At 40.5% G+C, this 18,644-nt stretch overlaps 2 protein-coding genes across 3 annotated transcripts in view; both read right to left on the bottom strand.

Annotated features, from left to right (window-relative positions):
• The window catches only part of ahcyl2b (adenosylhomocysteinase like 2b), a 45,831-nt gene extending 32,965 nt beyond the window's left edge, over nt 1–12,866 (bottom strand). Inside the window, exon 1 of one of the 2 annotated variants that reach the window (XM_008401091.2) lies at nt 12,035–12,866. In XM_008401091.2, the coding sequence (XP_008399313.1) occupies nt 12,035–12,379 (345 nt within the window). In that variant the 5' untranslated portion in view covers nt 12,380–12,866. The remainder of the gene's footprint in view (nt 1–12,034) is intronic. The other variant, XM_008401090.2, reaches the window with a different exon arrangement.
• A 145-nt stretch (nt 12,867–13,011) lies between these two features.
• Nucleotides 13,012–18,527, bottom strand: tmem209 (transmembrane protein 209). The gene is made up of 15 exons (XM_008401089.2): nt 18,443–18,527; nt 17,973–18,131; nt 17,843–17,901; nt 17,537–17,668; nt 17,180–17,409; nt 16,895–17,099; nt 16,558–16,733; nt 15,947–16,018; nt 15,332–15,428; nt 15,126–15,251; nt 14,924–15,021; nt 14,575–14,689; nt 14,362–14,459; nt 13,950–14,023; nt 13,012–13,821 (listed from the first exon to the last, which is right to left on the bottom strand). The coding sequence occupies exons 2-15, from the start codon at nt 18,110–18,112 to the stop codon at nt 13,767–13,769; spliced, it is 1,677 nt and encodes a 558-aa protein (XP_008399311.1). The 5' UTR covers nt 18,113–18,131; nt 18,443–18,527; the 3' UTR covers nt 13,012–13,766.
• Nucleotides 18,528–18,644: the final 117 nt, after the last annotated feature.

The raw sequence follows: 18,644 nt of genomic DNA, 5'->3' as shown, positions 1-18,644 counted from the left end.
GGGGGGGGGGGGGGAAGAGCTAGCGTGAGTTGAAGCGCGTTTCCATATCAAGCGTGCTGCCCCAGGGAAAGCTGGGATGTAAGAACATTTCCTCCTGATTTATATACAGAGACATCCTTTGACTCTACGCAATGACACACATGCAGAGAAACTCAAGTCACGATTCACATGCCCTCACATTACCCGTTACCACACGTACGCAGAGCCCATGCTCAATCAGCACCGGCCCAACACATGTCCAGCTTTGCCTCAGCCGTGATGCTCCAGCAATGCTTTTTAACCGCGGATGGTATGCAGAGTGATCTGCAAAGAGCACTCTGCGCCGAAGCAATCCCAGTTCCTCCGATATGGTCCGATAGTCACAGCAGAGAGGCCTGGGACACTGATACCAGGAGAGACCAGGCAATGAATGATGGGCTTAGTAACAGATTAAACCCTGATTATTTGACACAGACGGGGGAGAGTACATCAGCAATTACATTCAAAACTTTCCACTGTTTTTTTTTTTTCTTCCCCGCTGCAGAAACTGGACGACGGCCAAAATGGAAAGTTTCGGCCGTCCTCAAAACACTTAGTTTGTTTTCCATTTATAGTTTATAGCATTTTTGACATTCCGTTATAAACTGAGCGGTATATTCCAATTGCTGCTTCCCTCAGTTGCATAACTGCGCTCTGTTGCTCGTGTAGACCAAACCAGGACGCAATTTGGAAACCCAATGATCACTCGGTGATGGAGGTCAAATAAGCTCCATTTACACAGACGGCAAAGCGATCGCTCCCATCGACCCAGTCCTTTAACAGGGTTATCCCGTCTGCCTGTGTTCAGATTCCAGTTTTGTATTCAGATCAAATTAACGATAGTTCATACCCAAAATAACTTGGCTTTTGTATAAACTTATAAAGTCGAACCTGCATATACAACACTTCCACCAGTTTATGCTTTTCACTCCATTTTACCAGCAGTAACAAACTTCCTTTAGAATTAAGCACCAATGGATTGGTAATGTATATCATTAGGCTAAATATAGCCATTAATTTCTAAAATATTAAAGGATTAACTGTAATTAATTAAGAAAAGGAAAATTAATAAGTCCGCCTTGTTGGTTTTTTTCCCAAATTTTGCTTTTTCAAGGTGCCAAAAATAGCATCAGTCATTCCCTGAGGGGGAAGTATGATTACATCGAAGGCTCACAGCAAGGGGAGGTTCTGCTCTATTTCTGAACAAAGCCATTACTGGGTCAGTGGTCTATGTTTAATTGGGAGTGTGAAGTAATTTGTCAGTTCTTTATGGCTTTCATTTATTTGTTTTCTTTTGTTTTAACCGCCTTAAGGGTTTTGCTTCCTTTTAAGTTTTTAAAATCCTTTACTGCTAATGTGCTAGCATGTTCAGCAGTGGAGCAGAAAAATAAGCTTAACAAGTTGGCACAAGGCTCTAAGAATAAAAAGACTCGCCTTCTGTTTTTGTAATATCTTTGGCCAAACAGTTCAATTATAAAACAATGACATGCAGATGTGGTCAACTGTGAATAAGGGCAAGAAGATATGGATATTTTACACACTTTGAACACCTCTAGCAATGTCCGTTTTATCACATCATTTAATCTTTATGTCTCCAAATCAATTTTCTCCCATCTTTGAGTTGTCTGGTCAGGTTTACTTGACCTGAATCTAAATTACAATTTAGATCTTTTACCAGACCACAGAAAAGTAGTGAGTCACAGTTTAAATTACATACATACTGGATTTTCTTGAAATCTGCATTTGTTTTGAAATGACTCCAAAAGCCTTCCCTCAATTTGTGTAGAGCCACAATTTTTCATATGTGATCTTTACAAAGTTCCCAAATTTCCTCAATACGCCAAGTTTCAGGCAATCCACAAAGAACCATTAAAACTAGAGATGTGCCAATCAGGTTTTTTCCTCCTGATATCGATCACCCATGAGGGCCGATCACTGATACCGATCACATAATTTATTTATTTATTTTTAAATCATAAACACTACCGGTTACATTATGTGGAAAAAGGAACCATGAATTCACCTTAATTTAGACAAAAACTTGTTTTTAATATCTTTTTACAAGAAAACTAAACAAAACAGGCATTGTGTAAATTGTACTGCTATCAATAATACTATCTTTAACAGACTGATAACATATGAAGGATCTGAAGAGGCTAAATAATGCAAAGAGCCAAAATAAAACCTCTCAACATTGCCAAAAAAATTCAARTATAAAACTTAACATTCAAAGGCAAATACAGGTTCCATTACAATAAACAATCCAGAGTTACTGAATGAAAACTTCCTGATAGCATGGCGGCTAGCTGATTACTGCTAGTTCTGAGTGGCTGTTTCTGACTGAGCGGAGTAATCATGCAGAGCAGGGATGAAATCAATTTTTTTTTTTGAAATTATCTGTCTCATGTTAGGACAGCAAAAGTTTTAATACGCATGTAAAATTTATTTTTTTAGGTTAGATGCTGCAGCTTTAAACAGAGGTTCGGTGTGAGAGTCACTACCAGGTGGAGCAGAAGCGGCGCTCCGTCTGTGAACTATTACTACCTGTAGCGCGTAGCAGCGGTTCAACAGCGAGAGCAGAACCCGCGTCTTACATTGCAGCTCGAAGACTTAAATAATTTTGCGGGTTATTTGTTTAGCTTTCTGACCGTCATGTTAATCCGGGTGAGTGTTTGTAGCTGTGCGCTGCTTTACCTGCTATCTGATCCTCCATATGTCTTTTTTACTGCAGTGAGCCTCGATGTAGCCAAACTCCGTCAAGWATRRCATTGKTTTTATRTCGTATTAGCTTCGTTGTGTTGATGCATTTTGACGTGCTTCAATTTTCCGCCGCAACACGCAAACTTTCCCATTCACTCAGTGCGTTATAGTTCCACATCGCTTAGGATTTGTTGCCAAGCGATGGAGCTTAGGACCTTAGCCCTGGCCCCTGACTTGACGTACCTTCCTCCGGGGGAAAGAGGGGTGGGGCGATTTATGTTTTTGCATCCACTTGAATAATGTGTAGTTGCGCCACTGTTCACACTTCCAGAAGCCCAAAGACATTTCATGACTTCATAACTATTGCAACAGGCAGCATCTCTTCACCGTTCCACCCTGGAGGTCATTCAGCTTATTCTTATTATTTCACGAATGAATGAACTTTTCACCAGTTTGTAAAACCAGTTTGCATGCCAAGGTGCTAGATTTTACATACCTTTGGATATAGAAGTGGGACTGTGGTGTATCTCAGCTTGTATGCCCAATTTTGACCCAGTTTAGGGAACATAAACATCTCTTTCAAAGCTCTGCAGTTTTCAGGCATGAGCAGCTACGCTCTCCATGTGCCAGGAGCTACTGGTTAGGCCTGACTAATAGGAAGTGAAGCAGACAGATGGATGCGTGGGGGATAAGGGGTGTGGGGGCTTGTTTCAGGCTTTGTGAGGCCTCTTTTGTGAGGCAGCACTTTTTGCACATAATGTCGCCTCTTTGTTCGCAAGCACCGCTTCAGAACGCGGCTGCATTCCTCTTCGTCCTGCGTGGCGAGTTCAGTGATAATGTTTCATGATCCTCATGTATCTCAACACCGGGGTCAACGAAGTGCACGCACACACACAACAACCTGGTTGCCGCCCACTTGTTAAACTGAAACTATGGTGGCTTCCAATAAGCTAGAGCCCTAGAATCCCCCCCTTTCCCCACCTTCACTGCTCATTTCTTTGCTCCAGGGAGCTGAAACTTGCTGTAGGGGGATTTTGATGGAAAGATGTGTAACTCAATCAGCTGCAACGACGAGCCAGGAAATCTAACAGGGAAGTCAGAGATGTAGATGTGTGTAGGAGGTTCAGGGAAGCACACACACAGTAACTGCGCCAGTACTAGCGACTCTCTTTACGTTTTCTTTCAAATGGTTCGTCTCCAGCTACCGCCGCAACCAATGTGTCGCCTGCGCTGTGTGAGGCACACCGACCGCTTCAAAGCCTGTACAGAACATTCTGCTGCTTTCTTTTTTTTTTTTTTTATTATCTTTTTTTAGGCCGCTAAATTTTTCCTCCAAGTGCAGACACCAGCAAATGACAGGATACTAGAGCAAAGATTATAAAGAGTTTGCCGCCTCCTTCCTTCTGTCTGTCTGCACCCAATCCGCTTTGACGGAAGACTCGCGCATAGGATTCGCCCACTTTTTCTGTAAAAAAAAAAAAAAAAAAGTTTAAATAAGTTTTACAGCAGTTCAAGGTTCCTTATAGTTAAACTTGATTTCAGCAGGTTGGCTTAACAACACACCACTGCATTCAACGTTCTGAACAATTTGCATCTGTAGCTTTTTCACATTTTGACGTTTCCAACACACACTTAATCATTTTGGAATCTGATGCGAGTGTGACATATTTTTTACAACTTAAAACATAATGAAACCATTATTCGATTGTGAGTTAATTTCAGCATAAATGCTGCTGTGCTACCGCCGAGGTTTGTTAGGTGACATTAGTGAACAAACAGCATCATGAAGACCTGGAAAACACAACAGGGTTTCTTGGAGCGAACATAGTTTAATGAATTTAAGATATTTTAAGGTTTTAATTTAAGATTTTTTAAGGATGCGCAGACACCCCGTCAGAGAGAAAGCAAGTTAGGTTATAAAACAATAACCCAAGCTTTGAATGTCTCACAGAGCTCTGTTCAATCATTCATCAGAAAACAGAAAGAGTGTGACACAACTGCAAACATACTAAAGCACGGCCATAAACCTCTTCTGATAGATAAGGGAAGAAGGTTAAATTAGTTCAAGGCATCCAAAAAGCCCATTGTAACACTGAAGGCGCTGCAGAGATCCTTAAGTTTATGTTGGTGAATTGTTGATCGAACATCCTTTAATCTACAGCTATACCAGTTCTCTCAATGGACTTTGCATATCAGGAACATCTCTTTGACCTTTGCACCCTTGCGTGAGGTGCAGAACATTTTAAATAATGAGTTGCAGCAGATCAAATCTACCAATATTCAACAAAAGTGTAGCAGAAAAAGAACCCAAGGAGGATATGTATTCCTAGTAGACAACTCAAACTATACAATTAGAGCTTCTCAGTGTTTCTTCTAGTGACATTCTCTGTTTTCATATCAATAAATAAAAACTACACGTTTTTTGTGCATGCAAATAATTGTAAAAATCAGTGTGTGTGTGTGTGTGTGATTTTTAAAGCATTTCTTAACAGGCGTTTATGACTCCACCCAGATTTATTTTTGTACCACTTACAGCTGGATTTTTATGCCCTTACCCTGTCAAGTGGTCAGACTTCTATTTTTATTTTGAAAAATGTTATGGCGTCCTCTAAACCCGAGATCAAATGTTCTGTTGGAGCCACTAAAATTAACTAAATCTGGATTGTGATTTGCTGACGCAGGCCGAGAGAAACTAACTGGAGTAAAGTACCGACGGTCCATTCACCGAGCGGTCCCAAGTGGCACGGATAAAGATGGTTTGGGAGGTGTGAACTGACGCCTGGCTGTAGTGGGTAGTGCTGATATTTACACAGAAAGAGAAAGAGACAGATAGAGATAGAGATGGAGAGAGAGAACACGCAGTCTGCTGTGTTTAGGAACACAATAAGACTGTGAGGAAGACAGACAGAGGAAGTCTCGGGTTTATTTTCAGAAGTCTCCGCCACCATTTGGAAAGCACTACAGAGTGATTTGACATCAGATTAACAGGCTGAGCTGAACCAAGAGGGGACATAAAGGAAGAAGAAGTGCTGTGGCATTCGAGGTAATTTCAGGGCATAGTGGAAATAGCGACCTAAATGCAGATTTGATGAGCAAAGGCAGCCAAGAATTACTCACCTGTGCTACTTTCTGTAACAGAGGTTGGTAGTTCTGGTCATTGAAGGCCTTGTACTGCATGTTTTAGATGCTCCATCAAACTTCCATAAAATAACATTTAGGCTTGGTAATATACTTTCAGATTTACTAGCTCCTTAAATTGTGGGGGTATTATACATTTTTCGAGCATATCATAGCACAATCAAGTAACCAAGTCACCTTAAAGTTGTTCTAAAAATGCTGCATATCAAGCATAACTCAAAATAAAATTGACTTCGAAATTTGACACTGAAATTGGGCCTCCGTCCTGCTCTTTCCAACACTTCGTCTTCAGATCGCTCTCACAACAACGCTTCTCCAACAAGCCATTTACAAACGTTCTTAGGAGAGTTGCACTGAGAAGTAGTTCATATGAAGAGGTCAGAGTCACAGTTCCTCTGGGTGTTTGATGGGTGCTGCTGCCGCTAGTCTAGAGGAACTGAATGGATGAAGGGGAAAGGGTGCTCTGTGGAAAAGATGGCGCTTTGTGAGAGCAAGTGTTTTGGCAATCTTGAATGAGATTCAATGATTTCTCAAACATGTTTAAAAAAGAAAATCAAATCAATCAAAGCAACATTCAGGCATGATTTTTATGAAAGAATTGCATTATAAAGTAACAAAGCACTTTAAAAATTACATTTTACATAATGCCCACCTTTTAAGAGTGAATTTTTTAACTCCAAGTTTTAAAGGAAAGTTAAAAACAAAATCAAAGCTTTAGACATATTTTCCTTCCACACAATTTTCCATCAATATGCCCAGTTGCAACTGATTTGTCACTTTGTGAATGTATTTTAGTGAAAAAATACCCACTACGGTGAATAATAAGTCTGTTACCGTAGGAAAAAAGGGGCTGAACAGAACAAGAAAACCATGGAATTTATGGTATTATTAAATATTATTTTCATCAGTCCTCTCTCTCGCCTCCATTTATGATGCTTTCAATTCTCTCTGAGGCTTTCAGCTACTTAGGCGCCATCTTCCCTGTCAGGTTTGGTGGCGTGAGCCTCCGTCCAACAGGCTGGATATATAAAAGTGTGACAACAAGGTGTGAATTTGTGACACTTTAGAGCAGCCAACACTGCATTCCACAGAGCTCCCGCAACCTCACAAAATGTCTTTTTTAATGGTAAAACATCAGAGTCAACAGGTGAAGTTAAATACATAACAGGTAATGCTTAATCTTATTGACCATCTGCTAAACGTATTTGCTGGACATACGATAATGTAACATTAATGAAGGACAGTGTAGTATTACTTGAGGTAATGCATGTCGTTAACGCTATGCGCGCACTCATGAGCTCGTGTTTGCTGAAGTGACTCACAAACGATCCGGCGCCTGACGGAAAGACGGCCACACGTCCCTCCTTTAATGTTTTAGAGACACGAAGACACTCCAGAGCAAACCCAAGAGCAGCAATTCTCCTATAGACTCAACCCAAGATGATATTTGAATAGCTATGATAATGATCCAAGCCGTTTAATACACAAGCAAGTTAGGCTTGCTTTAGCTCACCAGGATGACGTCACTTAAATAAAAACCTACGACGGGCCTGAATGCACGGCAACTAAAGGCTTCCATTCAAATTCGGATCTTCCATTCAAATTCGGATATTTTCAAAGTGCTTTGAAAATATTTATAAATTACTTCTTTATCTAGATGACTGGAATTCTGGTCAGAACCACCGCAGTTCATTTACAATCCAAACCGTTTAAATGTTTTCAGTTTGGAGTGGCAGTTGTGGCTTTCATGCCATAACCACCATAAAATAATCTGAGATTAATGCTCCATTGGTCTGATTTTAATTGCACACTGGACTGCAATGTTGTGACGGGAGGAGATCTGTATCTCCAGACCACATAAAAAACAACAGCCAAGGCCGTTATGCTGTACAGTACATGTCTAATGTGATGCTTCTCGTGATAGTCCGAGCCTACTTCTGATTGGCTGATCAGTACCTCATCACGACTCCTCTACCTGAGGGGCTCAGATGGGATGAATCAACCTTTCAGGTTTTTGTGTGACGTTACATAGTACTTCATTGTTTATTCAAATATTGAACACAAGCTCATCATTTAGTAACTTTCTTTAAGGACGTTTCGGCATCATATTCATCAAAGTTTCTGAAGTGAGGAACCAGAAGACATTCCAACACCATAACAACAACAAAAAACTTAACATAACGGCTGCAACTCTCAGAATGACCTTTGAAATTGAAGTTGACCATTCCTTTCAGCTCAGCAGAGGCTGCTTTGGTAAAAAACTAACCAGGCCACGTTTTTCCAAGGTAACTTTTGCAAGAAAGTTACATGTAGGGCTGAAATGATTAATCAGATTAATCATGAACCGATTATTGAAATAATTGTCAACCAATTTAGTAACTGATTAATCGTTAACTGGATAATACAAACTCAAGTAATTTGCTGAAAAAAAAAAAAACACCCCAGCATATTCAGTTTTATTTAACCAAATCTGTAGAAAATATATATACATTTTGTAAAAAAAAAATGTGTAGATATGATAAAATTCACTTAAGTAATGGTATGTTACTGCATTAAAAAACTGAATTGTTTAATGTATTTTTATAATTGTATTAAAAAGGCTTACGTGGCTAAATGAAAAATCCGCAGTGTGACAAAAATTTTTTTACCGATTAATCAATTAATCGTCAGAATAATCGACTAGCCCTAGCTACATGCTAAGAAACTTGAAAGAAATCTGGAAGAAAATAGTTAGAATTACATCCAACTATAAACCCAACCAGAATGTTTGGTTGATCCAAGTCGTGTACTGCTATGGGATGAAAAAAAAAATACATGTTGCAGTTTGCGAAAGTACTCAAACAAAAACTTTAAGAAACAAAAATTTTCGGGAGCACATATTTTAGTCATATAGAACTAAAACTCAAGTGTTTGGCCATAATGATTGTCATTTCATGTGAAGGATAAAGTGGCCCAAACCAAAAAGGTGTGTACGAGGAAGTCTGCTTACAAATGTGACTCAGTTCTACCAGTTTGGTAAGATTTAAAGGGATAAAACTCCAGTAAATGACGGTGAGAAGCTTGTGGGAGGAAACCTAAAATGTTTGACCAGGTTGTCATTCAGCTTAGAAGGAATGTTAATCAATACCAAGGAAATGATGAAGGTTTTTTTTTCTCTCAAAAAAAAAAAAAAAAAAAAAAAAAAAAAATCACACACCAAACTTTAGATTTTAGCACATAAAAACCATTTCATTAAACCTAACTGACCCAAAACATGAAAAGTGGTGTGCAACTTTGTGAGTTTTTTTTATAGCACATGCCAACTGCATCTTCTAATCTATAATTGGGTTGTTAAATTTTGTCTTCTTAAAATTTATTTTATGTAGTTAATTATTTGTCCCACTAAACCCAAAGAAACTGTGTTGTGATTAACGCAATTTAGCACACAATGAAATCAGAATTAATTTGCCTTAAATCTCCTCCAGACCATTCTCTTCCCAAGCAGAGCAGCCACAGGTCACCGTAAGCCTATAAACCATTAAGCGCTAGCAGGAACAACAGCTTAGTGCATGACATAACGTTTCTTTCAGATGGGGAAGAGCTTTCTCAACTGCTGCATTTCTGTGGAGTCATTTGGAAATATCGCCATCATCAGTATCCACTTTGATCCGGCAGGTGGCCTCTTTGGCGGATACGTATGCGCCGTTTTGGGTTGGGGTTTTTTTTTTGTCACAATATCCGCAAACGGTGATCATGACACAACGTAAGCCAGTGTCAGGAAGGAAAAAAAGAAAAAAAGCTCTTTCAGGAAAGATCACTGGACTTCCCGGAGATCGGAGCCATTCGTGCCAAACCATGCTGGTTGTGAATTCTGCTCATCGGCAGCTCAGAAGTAAAAAAGCTTACATCTGTCCTCACCTACGACAGGAAGATGGCCTTTTAATCCCGTGTGGTGACATGATAAAGGCGGGGATTTAATGCTAGCCAGAAACTCGCTCGCTCACTCACTCCACGCCGCCCGCTTGCACACTTGCATCATCAGCCGCAGCGCCGGACCAGCAGAACTCAGCAGATTATGAAAGGCCGGGCTGGGTTTGTGTACGTCGGTGACGTTGCAGGGCGCTTGCTGCACCTATAAATACAGCCTGTGGACGTCCACAACCGGGTATTTATATTAACAAACTGCTTAACTGGACAGATTTCCACTCCAATGGATTTGCTGACAAGTGAAGCTGAAAATTAAAAAAATAATAAATAAACAAAAACTCACCTCTCTATGATTATGTTGATTACCGAAGAGTACTTTAGCTTTTTTTTTATTGCAATGATCTCCTCGTATCAAAGTGAATTACATAGATTGCCCTATAAATCAACTTAATCATTGATATCTGAGCACAGGTTGGAGGACAAAAGTTATGTAATGATTGCAATCAACATTAGATATAAACAGGGGGGGGAACTGGAAGATATTTTAATTTTAGTTGAAGAAACATTGCATCTGAGGAAAAAAAAGGAGAATAAGGGCGACCACAAGAAAAAAACAAAAAAAATTACCAAAGTCATACGAGAATAAAGTTGGGAAAATATGAGAATTATGTCATAGCATTATGGCTATTATGAAAATGACTATTCTTGTAACATTTACTTTAATTTCATAATTTTATACTCTTGAAATATTATAACTTCAACATTTTATGACCATTTTCAATTTATAACTATATCCTGAGATCACAGCTTTAGTCCGAATGTACCACGACTTTATTTTTGCAACACTAAAACTATTCTCCTAATTTTGTAAATGTATGTGTTATTAGCAAGGCCCCGGTGCTAGCACTGCGTCATAACTCGGTAATCCAGATGTTGCTGACCTGTAAATCTGGAGATAAATCCCAAAACATGATTTATCCCCATCACCTAATACTCTCCGCTGCTGGAGGGGATGCTCACACACATGCTTGACGTAAACTCCTCCACTAAGACGTCTGCTCTGTGCTGCAGCTACTGAACGGTTGCCTATTATTTAACTTTATGAACTTTATGAACTTCATCAGCTTGGTTGAATTTGGGGAATCTAAAATGAGAAGGCAAAATAACAGTTATAGCATATACAAAACACCAAGTCCATTTGCTTCTTCCAACAAGATAAATGACATCATATTTACATACATGCTAAGCAGTTGTTTGGGATAGATAAAATAATAAAAATGTATCCGATCTCAACCATGGCACGAACTTAAAAACATGACAATGTTCAGCAAAACAAGAGCCGGCAGACCATAAACAGCTGAAGTATCAAGTTAAGGAGAGGAGCTTCTTTACAGACAACAAAAATGTATGAGTTGTCAGGTTCGTGTTTCAACAAAAGAACATATTCACTATTATTGGGAGGTGGAGATGCTATCACTGTGCATGATTGTGAAGTTGAAACCCATGCAAATAACCCTAAAAATACAACTAAAGGCAATAAGTTGTTTGTTTTTTGTTTTTTTTTATCAAAAGGACATTATGAATGGGTGACCGTGAATCCACCAAAACACATAACCTCCAGGGTAAAACATGGGGAGATGCTGTGGAGATGCTCCCCCCGGCCCTCAGCAGCACTTTAACAGGAAGCAAAAATGCGTGAGATTTCAACTTCACGTGGCAACGAATAAACACCTTCCTTGTGGCTGGAAGGTACAGCATTGGCCCGGCTTAAGAATAGCTACAACCCATCAGAAAATCGATAAACTAATTTTGTTGCAATTGCCCTTTTTTTCCTCCAAATCATTTTAAAATCGGAAAATGGCGTCATAAAGGCTGCACGCCGTCAACAAGTTGTGTTTTTTCGGACGTCTTTAAATTCACACATGTAATCTCAGCAAAACTTTTACAAACAGCAAAACTTCCAGGATATATTCAAGTCTTTATGAAACCGATTTGACAAAAAAAAAAACACACAAAAAAAAAACGAACGAAAACAGCAGGAGAAACTCACCCTGCTATAAAAGTGGATATAATGTGGTGTTTCGCCCTCATTAATGATACCGTAGAGGTTTCAGAGGGGGAAGCCGTGATTAAAAGCGTTAACGGTCACAGCTGAATCAGTTCTGGGACCAGCTAGCCTGTTAGCATCGTGACACAATGCCAGCTTTCCCAGTCAGCTCTCACTGCACCGTTTACCTCGGCTCCAACCGAGAAAAGTGTTCTCATCGCTCACCTTTTTCATCCGCGGAGCCTCGGCGACCGTGCCGTCACGGTTCACAAAAGCGTCTCCGCCGTTCTGCTGTGGGTCCGAGTGCTTCAAAGCGGACGCCTGTGGCATCTTGGCGGCGCTCGGGGTGAGCAAGCCCCGGCTGCCTTCCCCGGCTTTCGCGGAGGGCTCCGCGGTGGGAGACGTAGCGGCTGCGGCGGAGGAACCGGCCTCCCTCTGCGGCTCGTTTCTGGCGAGGGTCTTGTCCTCCGAGGTAGGCGTCACCGGGGACTCGGCTGGCAGAGCTTTGCCGGCGGAGACGTCTTTGAGTTCGACCTCTGCCATTTTCGCTGCCACAACCTGGACTGACATCGCCGCAGTTTCTCAAAGTCCTTTTTCCAGCGCTGATAGCGAAGCGAGCGGATGTGAATGGAGGAGCAGCGGCACCCAAATGCATTATGGGACTTGTAGTTTCACTGCCATACTCCTTTTCACTACCCTATTGGGCATCTTTTGTGACAGTTTTAACCTCTTGTCTGAACATCTCCAAAACATTTCTAAACATAATAACCAAATGTTACACGACCACAAATTTATGAAACGATCAAGGAAGCGTTTCCGATCGAGACTTTGCCTACATTTCCCAAAAGGAGCAGCAACGTGGCAATGCACTTATTAAAACCTCTCAAAAATACAAAACATACTGCACCGTTTTTGCTAGATAATGCGGTTTTAAAAATAATCTCCCATACAATGTTCATTATAAGATGCAATAAACTCACACGCTTTCATTAAAACAAGAGATTCCACAAATTAATGTGATCAAGCCACTGAATTGCTCGGCTGTATTTTCCACCAGATTAAGTCAGTTACTAGATGGCACAGCATCGCAGAGCATCTGTGGCGGCACATCATTATAAAACGAGTACAGCGGTAAGGTCAAACCGGAAAACAGAGCTACACTGCCACCATGCGGATTAGTTTGGCATTAAAATACATAACAGGATAGAGAAAACCTTTTATTACAGCAACAGTAAACACAGCTTTTGGCAAAAGACTTGGAACAGCGCTGAATGATAAGGAAGTTGAAACAAATTGATTACTTTTTTAAAAATTTAAAATCACGTCAAAAGGTCACTTGTCAGGTCTCTAAAGCACAACTTACATTTTTCCATACCCACCTGGAGCATTATAGCCTTTAAATATCATAGTAAACATATGATTTACAGTGCAATTCAAGTTTTTTGATGCCGCACTGCTGCCTCTACTCCAAATTCATGGTTTCAGGTTGATTCCAGTAGATGTCAGCAGTATTCCCTTACACCGCAAGGCATTTATTTTTACAAAACAATGAGCAAACCAGTGACATTTTTTGCAAGTTGCTCACAAGAAATAAAAATATTTACATTCAGGTAAGTGGGTTTGGGCCCCTTTTTGCTGTCATTCAGATAAATTTGAGGTATATAATTTACAAGACTGCCATGCTGTTAAACGACAATCAGGAAGAAAAAAAAAAATCAATCGGGTCTCAAAGATGTAACAGAAATAGTCAATTAAAATACAGCATCTTTCTTTCCAGAGGTGGAAGTGTCCATTATGGTTCATGCATTTCTCTTTTCAAAGCAAAACAACTGTTTGGGGTATGACCCTGAAAGAGTTCTTAAGCTGATCTTTGCAGCATGGAAGAAAAAAAAAAAAAAAAAAAAAAAAAAAAAAAAAAGGCATTTGCAGCCATTTTGTGCTTTTAAAACACGATGTGTCAGTTCTCAAATATCCAGAGGATGTTCACTCCAGAGAGGCCCAGATTTACCCTCCTAAAAAAAAAGAAAAAAATCAACATGAATTCAGTAAAAACAATCCAAAACATAGGACCAGTAAAGCTCTGAAAACAACGTCCAATAATTAGCCACAATAAATGATAAATATGTCAAAAAGAGCTCACCCCAGCATCCCTGACTCCTTGGTCTTGATGACGTAGAGGAACATGAGGATTGTGTGGAACAGGTTGTTCCTTCCCTGTGACAGAAATCAAGATGGGTTTCATCTCACTGCGATTCAGTGTTCTTAGTTAGCAACAAATCATGTGTTGAGCCAGAAAAATATATATGCTTTAAAAAAAGAAAAACTCATTAAAATATTTCATGTTTTGCCACACTACACCACACACACATCAACTTATTTCATTTGAGATTTTATGTGATGGACCATAAAAGGTAATAATCCTAAGCAGTGTTGAATTAAACTGAAATACATGCAAAACACTATTTGTCAAGGAAAAACAATTACAAAATAAAATTAAGTGCAATAAACATTTAGCATTTAAGGAAAAAAAAAAAAGTCTTGTTTTCAGTCACCTTAGGAAGACTATAGATGTGTCCTTGGTATATAAGCTGGTAGTGAGGGGGTGTGGTGCTGCTTTGATGGATGCAAAAGAGGTTCTCTTTGGTAACATCTACGGGAGTTAAAAACACACACAATGGTATAAAAAAAAAAGAAAGAAAGAAAGCAGGAAAGTCTGATTGTTTTTATAGTTTTGTTTCCCTCCTCGTTAACAGACCAGCTCTCACCAGGTTTGTCCGGAGTGTGGCTGAAGTGCTGCGAAGTAAACGTCTTCCCATCTGGGTACTTAGGATGTGGGGGCAGCCTGGAGTCCAAATATGTGCAAAACACATGCATGAGGATCTGAGATGAAGAAAAAAAAATAAAAAGCAAGAGTGACCTAGGGGGTTAAATATTTGACTTGATGCAACACAAAAACTCTTTACAGACACACACATTAGGAGAGTACCAGTTTAACATCAAGAAGTTGAGAGAGATTCAAAAATACCACAAAGAGTTCTAAACACCCACTAAAATAAAAAAAAAAATCTGAGCAATTGTGACAATTCATTCGTATTTGTTTGGATGCAGACTCACGGCGCAGTCAGTCGGGAGATCCGTGTCCCACTTCCTGTTCTTCAGATCGCCGCCACCGTTCCAGCGAAAGGAGCTCATGCAGCCACTGTGAGACAGCTCTGAAATAATAAAAACGTAAACACACTGATGTGTTTTTTCTTCGTAACACGGCAATTTAAACAAAAAACAAACAAAAAAAGACAAGTCGAATGGTTGAACCAACCTCTTATGCGATCCACTAGATACTCCTGGTTGGGTGTGATGTCCAGGTACTGGACAATAGAGGTCAGCGTGGGGATTAAGGAGGCTTTCATCACTGCTGCCTGTCTCAGGCTGCTAATGCTGGCCTCTAGTGGAAGAAAGCGGGAAAGCTGCTAGTAGATTTGTTGCAGTAATTCCAAGTTATAAAGCATTTTCAGCTGGTCTGACCTCCTATCTGGAGCTCCGGACAGCCCATCCTCCTCAGCTGGCTGTTGACAGAGTCGATTTCTTTGACCAGAGGGACCAAAATGGTGTCACTGATCCACTGCGGACACAAATGGTATTTTGTCTGAGTCTGCTTTTTACAGCCAAGCGCTCGAGACTTTATGGAGGACGGTACAGGCTTTCTGCAGGTTTCTCCAACTCAAATTTAACACTTATGAGTAGAGGTTAAGGCCTACATGTCCACAGAAATGGACGAACTTCGTCCAGTCAAGTGGCAATTAATTTGTACTTAACCATGACAGACGCAAACAAGCTAGCGAGTTACTTGGCAAAAGTATATTAGCAGCTAATTAACGGTAGCCTCAAATGTTTCGACTCACGGAAGCAATTAAGATGTCTGAGTGAGACTCTAATTTTTTTACCTGACAGAAAAGCCCCGCAAGAAGAAAAATACATAGAATATACGAGATTTAATAGTTCCGCTAATTCAATATTTAAGACCTGGGAATAACTTATTAAAGGTCAACCTACTTTTTAAATGAATTTAAGAATTTTTAAGGATGCGCAGACACCCTGGCGTACAGAGAAAGACGTCCAGTGAAAAACATCAGGACTCACATTTCTAAGCTTGGCAGTCCAGCTGTCGACGTGATCCGCTGCGGCTCTACTGGTGGTGATTCTGGCCCACACCTAAATATAAAGACATTGCAGGGATATACACGGATTCATGATTTTTTTTTTTTACAAATTCAAATCCACATCTTTACTTATCCACATATAATCTGGTCCCCCTGAATGAAATCCAATGCAACAAACATATTCAGAAGACATCTTGTTGGTAAATTATGTCCACCTGTGTTTTCATTTAATCTCAGTACAATCGCAGATTTTCGCTACATTAGTAAACAGAGGTGGTGGAATAATAGTGAGGTGGGGATCTAGTCAAAGCCTAGATCTAAATCCAATTAGGAATGTGGCATAACTTGAAAATAGATGTTCAAAAATGTTTTTTTCCTATCAATCTAACACAGTCTGGAGTCGTTTGCAAATAATAGGGAAGCATTTTCATCTCTATGTGTACAAAAGTTGGTATTGAGATACCACAAAATACTGATTCTGTGCTGTCTGAATGCAAATTGCACACAGCCTTTTTTTTCTTCTAATCACATGTCTTCTGAAGATAACTGCAAAACAGTATTAGTGTATTGCATAAAATCAACAAAATGGACCTCTTCTGCAGCGTGTTTAGAACCCAGGTCTGTCTCGTCCTTGTGCGCCGACGGCGCCTGAGAGCGGCACGCCGGCTGGTAGAGGAACTTCCTCAAGCTCTGGGCATAATCTCCCACAGAACGACTGTAGTTCCAGAAAGTAGGGCTGTGGCTTGGAGACACGGACTCTGGACTGCCTGCAGATGGAATGAAGCAACCAAAAAAAATAAGTTCAGAAAAAAAATATACGTATAAGAAATTAAGCTTAGAAAGATTATTAGCTCATCGACTGGTACTCTGCTGAAACTTCAGTTCATGTATAAAAGGAACTGGTTTCAGCTGAAGGACTCCTTCCCACCGAGCTGACTGCGGTGACTTTTTTCCTCCTCGGAACGCAGGAACCGCTCCAGGCTCTTCAGATCTTCCATGTAGTCCTCCTTGCTTCCTGGAGAGTTGAACACCGAAGGAGATGTGCGATACCGAGCTCTCAAGCCAGAGCCTTCTGCTGACCCTATGCTGTTCTGATAGGGAGAAGAGCCTGAAGACTGACTGTAGTTGAGCACCTAGGATTCAGACAAACGTAGAATATGTAACGCTAATTTAGATGCATTCCGTTTTCCTTTGCTTCTGGAAAAACATGCACCTTTCCAAAGGCCACTGAGGGGGTAAAAGGTCCTCCTGCGCTGCTTGGTGGGGATGGGCTGCCCAGAGGCGGGCTATAACCGGGCGTACAGCTGGGGGAGAACTTGGGGCTGCTGGAGGCGGGGCGAGAGGGACTGAAGCTCAGCACACTCTGGCCCTGGAGCGGAGAGGACTGGGCGGGAGCTGGAGTCTCTTTCTTCTCTGGCTTTTGTGGAGGAGAGGGCTGGATATCTGCAAGGGAAGTGACAGGAAGTCACTTCAATATTCCGATAAAGGTATTAAGATGGCTTAAAAACAACCATCAGGCACAAAGCAAACCAAAACCTGAAATTCTGTGCAGACACAAAGAGAAACTTACTTGTGTTCCTAAGACCCAGAAGGTGATGCTGCTGAGGGGTAACGGCAATGGTGGACGGAGACATTGTGTATTTGAAATACTTCCAGAAGTCAAAAAGAGCATTGAGACTGAAAAGACAGGCGAGGACCAGTTCTGCAAGAATATGAAGAAAGACAAGCACAACAAGAACTTAGGTGTAGGATTTAATTTGAGGAATTTATTTTGAGCGTCTCTGGCGTTAGAGGCCTAATTTAAGAAACCCTTGTGTGGACGGTGGGTAAGCAGCAGTCTTATTTTGTAAGAAAAAAAAGTGTAGTGGAATCTCACCGATGTACCAGATTGGCCAGTAGGTGATGTTGTAGTACCTGCTCAGCAGCTTCCCTGACCTACAATAAAGTAATAAAAATGAAGAGCTACAGAAAATGCTACATATGGCTTCACAGCTATGATTTCTTACATTTCCGTGTAAATCATGCCAGCTAGAGAGACGTTGAGCACAGCCCAGGCGAGAACGATCTGCCGAGCCTGCTCCTCCCTCCTCATCCTCAGCGCCTTGTCTATCATGCTGGGCATCCCTTCCTTCGGTGGGGTCAGCATGGCTGTCACTCAGACCAGGCTGGAAAAAGTAAAAAAAAAAAAAAAAAAAACATTGAGTAAAGAAGTCAAACATGAACTTCGCGCAACAGTACGCGGACTTTGAAACTTATTTTGTGAAAGAACTTAAGAGTAGTTTGACTTGAAATAGTACTGTGGAACATGAATGTCAGCAGAGCTGTTAGCTGAACGGTTAGCTAACAATCAAAACAACGGTAACAGTGCTTCAGAAGTTTGGCTTTACTTTAAAACTCCTTTATCTGTAAAAGTAACAGATGTTTAAAAAGGCAAAAAATTTAAAATAGAATGTGAAAAATGCAACAAACCACATACCACGCTGAAGTGAATGAAAGCAGCGGCGCTGAATATTTTGTATTTCTAAACGGAAGTTCCAAAAGCACTTCCGGCACACGGTTTTCATAGTAAGAGCTTTTGGTAAAATATAGTATTTTTACTGTTACTTAAAATATCGTAATAAATCATGTATTTAAATACAGTGTTTTTACATGTCTGTCAGTTTACGTGAGGCAATAGT

This window comes from Poecilia reticulata, linkage group LG23 (genome assembly GCF_000633615.1).
Source record: "Poecilia reticulata strain Guanapo linkage group LG23, Guppy_female_1.0+MT, whole genome shotgun sequence".
NCBI lineage: Eukaryota > Metazoa > Chordata > Actinopteri > Cyprinodontiformes > Poeciliidae > Poecilia > Poecilia reticulata.
This window is presented reverse-complemented; position numbering and strand designations above follow the sequence as displayed.